The following is a 7,003-nucleotide window of genomic DNA, read 5'->3' on the forward strand; positions in this document are numbered from 1 at the left end:
CTGCCCCAGACGTTTTGATTAAGGCTAGAATCAGGTTTTAAATATTTGTTGTTTTAAGATCAAAACAGAAACTCTAGAATACATGTATTACAAAATTCTGAAGAGGAAACATGCTCTTAATATAGTATATATTCTCCTAATATAAGCAGTTCATGTTGATAGGCAATGATGGTTTTATAACTTATTTATTATATCAATCAAAGCACTGCACTAAATAAATGAAGACAGTATTTGCTTTTTTGTTTCTTAAGTCAGAGACTGGAAAATATGGATGTGACATGAGCTGCCCACACTTTTGGGGGAATTATTAGAAATGAGCATACCTTTTCTTTAGTAGACACAACGACGGCACCGTTGTAAGCTGGGTTGTCCTCCCCATCACTACTTCCGGAGACATCTACTTCCACAGCAATGTTCTGGCGCTCAACAGAACGTACAAACTTGTCAATGCTTGCCCCTGGTGTGCAATTTAACGTATTAGGCATTTCAAAGCTAAAAAAAGATCAATGTCAAATTGTGCATTTCAATTATGATTAGTGTCATACAGTATTTACTGTCATATGTCAGGGTGTTATTTTTTGCTCTTTGTACTTAGTGCAGGGTCTACAGGGTCTCACTACACAGATCAGACTCACAGTGATCCGCCTGTTTTCAGCCTCCCAAGTGCTGGGATTATAGGCGTGCACCACCACTTCCAGTCTCAATCCCATCTCAGTGCACCCCAGGGGTGGGTCTGGCAGGGGAATGCGAGGGATCAAACCCAGGTCTCTGCGTCTGCCCAGCAGGTGCTGTAATCCACTGAGCTACCTGGTTGGCCCTGTCAGGGTGTTTTTTTCCATGATGACATGTTTGTGTTTATGAATTAAGAATCATCATGTGTCAAGAAGTTTATGTCATGATTTATTTATTTGCTTATGATCACTGATAATGTACAAATAACTTAGCACCACATGGACTTTGAGATAGATCTCCAAGCCGAGAGTCTTACAGTGAATATTTATAACCAATCAGCTTTCCATAATAGAAAATCTCTACTGCTTAATTGCCAACTTGCTAAAAATTCTGCCTCTGGTGCTGGATTATTACCTGATTTTCAAAATATTTCTTTTCTCTCTTTTTTTTTTTTTCTGTATTTTAGGGAAGGGTCTACAGAATGTTCAGGGTCTCAGTACTAGATCAGACTAATAGTGATCCATTTGTTTACAGCCTCCCAAGTGCTGGGATTACAGGCGCACGCTAGCATGCCCAGTCTCAATTGCTGTCTCAGCATGCCCCGCGGTTGGGGCTGGCGCAGCAGGCCCCGGGACTGAACTCAGCCCCTGTGCCTGCTTGTAGGTAATTTAATCTGCTGAGCTACTTGGCTGGCTCCTTAAAATATTTCTTGAGACAGGAAATAATCTGTGGAATTTGATATGAGGAACTCGATAGATCCTCTCCTTAGAAAAAGCCATAAGTGTTATGCACTGCTAAAAACCCTCGGCTGGTCACTTTCCTGCCCCAATTCAATTACTCAATCAGAAAATGGACAAATAAATTAAATAAATACTTCTCCAAAGAAGAAGCACAGATGGCCAATGCATACATGAAAGCCTTATCTTTAGCCATTAGGGAAATGCAAACGGAAAGATCTCTGAGGTTCCATGTTGCCCCAGTCAAATGGGGTCATCAGCACATGCTGGTGAGGTTGTGAGAAAAAAGAAACCCTTCCACACTGTTGGTGGAAGTGTCAACTAGTGTAGCCACTGTGAAAATCAGTGGGAAGAGTCCTCAAAAACCTGAAAGAGAAATTCTGTTTGATCCAGCTATACTTCTGGGTCATTTCTAAAAGAATCAAAGATATCACACTATAGTGACAAACATAGCTATGTTTGTGGCACCATAATATACAGTAGCTAAGCTCTGCAAGTATCCTAGATGCCCAGCCACAGGAGAGTGCATGAAGGAAATGTGGTATTTATGTGTGTCAGAATATTATTCGGCCACAGAGAAGAATGGAATCATTTCATTGGCGGGAAAATGGAATTTGAGACCATGACAGTAACTGAACTAAGTCAGATGCAGAAAGTTAAATATCAGATAGTTTTTCTTACATGAAAACCCTGAAATATAAATAAATAAAAGGGAAAATAAAGGGAAAATGGTAGGAAATAAAGAGGCAGGCATTTGGAGATGAAAAGGGGTGGGGAGAGGAGGATAGAGTGTACAGGCGCTGAAAATGATTGAGATGTGTTACAAGCATCTGATCATTCCCCAAAATGAATGTAACCATTATGCATGGGAACCACAGGCCAATAAAGAAATAAAAATCTCACTAAGCCGTCCTGAGCACATACAGAAAATGGCAAACATTGTGCTTAAGGACATCTAGTAGGACTCGGTAAGAACACTTGAGTGAATCACTAAACCCTGAAAAACTTCACAAAGTCATTCGATGCTAGCAAAATGCAAATAAACCCCACGCGATGTCCCTTGACACCCTGTGACAGTTACAATAAAGGAGACAGAAAATAATGGGTGTTGGCAAAGATATTTAGAAATTCAAACCTTCATACATCCCTAATATAAACTCAGGCACTCTCAGTGAAAAAAACACTTTCTTACACAGTTAAGCTGAGTTATCATCTAATCCACGAATTCTACTCCTAGGATGATAACCCAGTAGCCTTTCATGCTCGCATGAGAAGTTGCCGTGAACACGTGTTGAAGCATTACTCAGAATAACTATCAAGGGAGGCATCCATGTGCACGTGAATGTTGAGTGACACGTGGTATACAGTATTATTATTCAACAATGTAAGAATGAAAAATCAGTACATGGATGCACGCCCCACCATGGATGATAATCTTGAAATTCTTCATTACCTGTGTGGTTGATGATCAACAGTGGAGTGAGAGGGGCATGAGGCTGCTGTCCGGGAGCAAGGAAGTACGAACGAGGAGAGAGTTCCCAAGTGTAACTGTGCTGGTGTATTTTCACAAAAACATAGTCAAGAAGAACGAGGGAGAACCCGAACAGCAGAATCAACAACCTACACAGAAGAAAATTGCCAATGGGAAGGACAGTCATTTCCTCCCTGCTCAAATCATCTGAACAGATTACACTGTAATGAGATTCAGAGACTATGAAAATTAAACATGTAGCAATTATTCATCTGCTAGTGTCCTACTAGACCACAGGATAAACTGGGTTCTATACGTCACCCAGTTTTTTAGATGCAGGGAATATTTAAACATTTTTTGTGTTCTTAAAGTTCTCTCTCTTAGTTTTGAAAATGCATTCATGAAAAAGGACCTACAGCCCTGTGATACTTACAGTGATAAAAGAGCTTTTCTCTCGTGCTTTAACTTTAAGAAGCGAACCTTGGCAATGGCACAGACTTGCTGTCCCCAGAGAGCCATGCCACTTACTGGCTTTCTCCTTTCTGTCAGTGAAGAGAGAATTTGTTCCATCTCAATAAGCCTTTCTGTCTCTCCTGCTCTTTCCTCTTGCGTGCCTCCCCGGATGTCACTCTCTGCAAGACACAAAATAAGCAGTTCATAAAATCTCACTTCAGAGGCGCTTTATTCAGTTTGCTTGATGGGGTTCGTTTTGCTGAAGGTTATGACGTTTAGTTTCCTGTATTACAGCAAGTACGAGATGATGTTACTGGCGGCTGCCTTGAACTACAAAAATAGATAAAAGATTCATATCTTGGGTAAAAGGTGGAGCTGAAAGGAGGAGAGCCTGGATCATTTGGATGGAGACCACACATGAAAGAGCTTCGATAAATATTTCAAGGTCATTACAGGGCCTCAATATCACTTGGAAACTCAATAAAGAAAACACTTTATGTGTTTACCTAGAGAAATAAGCTACAAACAAAGTCATGTGCTACCGACTGGGTGTAAATTGGAAAAGACAACCTATAAGTCTAGGTGTTGTCCATAAATTGTCATTACTGGACACAGGTAAGATCTATTCATGTAAGATCTACTTGCAGTGTGTTGTGGTTTGTGTCTAAATGTGTCTCTTCCTGCCCCCCAAAGGCCCATGCAGTTTTAGATGTTTTTTTTGGAGGTGGCCAGATCTGGAGTGTGTCACTGATTCATAGCGCAATCAGTGCTGAGATTCAAGGCGCCGGGGTGAAGGGTGGTGATTGCTACCTCAGGCCATTGATTGGATTAGCACGGCCCTAATCTCAGTCAACTGGATTCAATATAAAGGGCAGAAATAGGCTTGCTATCCTCCTCTGTTGCAGTTGCCATCTTCTGCCCCCATGAGCTGTTGCCCCCTGCCACGTCCACTCTACTTAGGAGCCAGCTAATTGTCAACTGAAACTTCTACAAACTGTGAGCTAAATAAACCTTTCCTCCTTTAATCTTGAGTGTTGGGTATTTTGTCTCAGCAATGAGAGAAAAATTACTAAGACGTAGCATTGGGGGTTGCATTCGTTTGCTTTTTGCATATTCCCTAAAATCTCTGGATACCCAGCGTGTCCTTCATAAGAGGCTAAGACAAGCCTGATGGCAAAGCCTCAAAGGGGCACACTCCCAAGTGCATGAACATAGGCCAGAGGCCAACATACATTGGGAATAAAAACATGAACATCTTGAACATGATAGAGGTCAGCAGTGTAGTAAAAGAATAATTCAGGGATCTTCTGTATCTACTTAATTGTAACAGACTCTTAGCCTCTGCCCCAAGCTACTCCTCTCATCTTCTTTTACTGTTTTGTTTTTAGACAGGCTACTGCTTCGTCACTTAGTTGCCCAAGAATTTTCAGTCTTCTTGCTTCATTCCCCCCTTCTCTGCTGGGAATACAGCCATGTGACATCTGGCTTCTGATATTAATTATCTCTAATCCATCTGATAGATGAGGGCACAAAGGACCTTAAAATGACTCTTTTTTTCAGGTTTGATTAGTAAGCATCTCTTTGTTTGCTGACCACCATTACAAAAACCGATTACGTTAGCAACAAAAGTGTCTGCTTGAGTTGATGGCAGAGGTAGTCACTCCCCTATACTAGGAAGGAGCTATTTATTTATTTATTTATTTATTTATTCATTTCATGCATTTGGTACAGGGTCTCACTACACAGCTTGGACTCGTAATGACCCTCCCGTTTCTAGCCTCCCCAGCTCTGGGCTTACAAGGCATACGCCACCACACCTGGACTTGTTCGCAGCAGTGCCAGTGTGGCATGTAAGACTGGGGACCGAATCCCTGGCCTTGTTTTTGCTAAAGCACGTGCTTAGTCACTGAGTTATCTCACCGGCCTTTGGAAGGAGCTATTTATAGGGAAGAAGCTTCCTGCAGATGCCTTGATTTTGAAGCATATTGTAAAAGAAGAGTACCACTAACAACATCAGATGTAAGGAGAAAGCAGCCTACATCAAACAAACCCTTATGGTCCAATGGGCTGAAATGACTGATTAGAATCATGTGGCATCTGTGTCACCAAATGTGAATATGCCATCTATGAATGCTTTACCACGTGGTCCTCACTATGTGCCTGGGAACAGTATACCAAAGGTTAGGGAAAGGTAGGAAAAACAGGAAAGACTGACAGAAAGGTGCGCAGCCATTACCAAAATGTGTGTAATACATGGAACCACCAGGGGGCAGTCGCGGGAAAAGGGGGCAGAAGGAACGGGTAGCACTGAGGTGGGATGGGCCTCGCTGGGCCAAAAGCATCGCTGTGCTTAAGACTGGGCGCGCAGTGCGAAGGTGGAGGTATCTCCCAGCATACATCATAGAGCGAAGCATCAGCGCTCAGGTGACAAAACTCAATTAATTAAACGGAAAAGATGGAAGGCTGAAAATCAAGGCGATGTCTCCTGTGGTTGAGGAATTTGGCAATGGGACTGTATATCATAAACATAACATTTTGCTAAGGCAATGACGGGCCGTGATGCGGAAGGGCTCGATCTGATTTGCACTCTTGGTATGGGGTAGAACTAAAACATCCCTCGGAATCTCCAGAGTTTGGAAAGTGGGGTGCTGCAGTCTTTGGGAGAGGCACCCATCTGCGAGTGGAGTGGCTGTGTTGTTAGCAGGTGGCGCCTGGCTGCAAGGGGTCGGGAGAGGCCTGCAAGGGTGTGTTCTCGGCCCTGGCTCTTTCGGTCTCTCTGCTCCCTTGACCTCTGTGAACGTCCACCCTGGTGTGTCTGCCCTGGGGACAGATGGACACCCACTGAGGCAGTCGATTGAAATAAACCTTTCCTCCTTGGCGTTGTGGGTGTTGGACATTGTGTCCAAGCAGTGGGGAAACGCCCAGGATGCCTTCTAATTATTTAGAGCTGTGTGTGAACTGAATCGAGTACATTCTTCAAAAGACTGGACACTTGCCAAATATAAATGAGATCTGTTTAGCCATCAATGTCTTCAACCTGACAGAGGAAGAGTCATGCCATGTTCTGGGCATTGATTTCTTCTCTCTCTCTCTCTCTCTCTCTCTCTCTCTCTCTCTCTCTTTTATAGTAATGCCATGTTATAAGAAATTTACAGGAAATTTGAAGAAGTAGTATAGTCAAGAGGGACCATAACTATAAGGGAAGAGAAAAACCAATTAGTTACTGATGTAAGTCATCAGTCATATGGTCCACCTGTTGCAGTTAGCAGGTATTGGTTTAAAAATAACTAAAATTAGGGCCGGCAAGATAGCTCAGTGGTTGAAAGCACCTGCTTAGGCATGCTTAGGCAAGCACAGGCACCGTGGTTCAATCCCCGGCACCACATACTGTGCCAGCCCGCCCCCAGGGTGAGCTGAGCTGGCCACAAAAAACAAAAACAAACAAACAAAAAACCTGAAAGGTACTGAAAAACATGGACAATGTTAATGAACCGACAGGGAATTTCCTTGGAGCAGTCTGAAGGTGTCATGCACAAGGTCAAGCAGTAACTCACTCTGGTTTCCTCCACATCAGCGGCAGTTCAAGGAGCATGGGAGAGAGAAGAAGGATATTTAAGCTTCATTCCCTGAGCTGCTTGTTATAGCCTGTGCAATTGATTCCAATTTTGTA

General features: G+C 42.9%; 1 protein-coding gene across 1 annotated transcript in view; it reads right to left on the reverse strand.

Moving 5' to 3' along the window:
- Abca8 (ATP binding cassette subfamily A member 8) overlaps positions 1-7,003 on the reverse strand; it is a 96,542-nt gene that overhangs the window by 36,882 nt on the left and 52,657 nt on the right. The window contains exons 19-21 of the mRNA XM_023713973.1: positions 3,314-3,512; positions 2,863-3,029; positions 324-457 (exon numbers count right to left, since the gene is read on the reverse strand). Coding sequence (XP_023569741.1) covers positions 324-457; positions 2,863-3,029; positions 3,314-3,512 — 500 coding nt within the window. The remainder of the gene's footprint in view (positions 1-323; positions 458-2,862; positions 3,030-3,313; positions 3,513-7,003) is intronic.

The sequence above is a fragment of the Octodon degus genome, unplaced genomic scaffold (assembly GCF_000260255.1).
Source record: "Octodon degus isolate 3935 unplaced genomic scaffold, OctDeg1.0 scaffold00033, whole genome shotgun sequence".
Taxonomy (NCBI): domain Eukaryota; kingdom Metazoa; phylum Chordata; class Mammalia; order Rodentia; family Octodontidae; genus Octodon; species Octodon degus.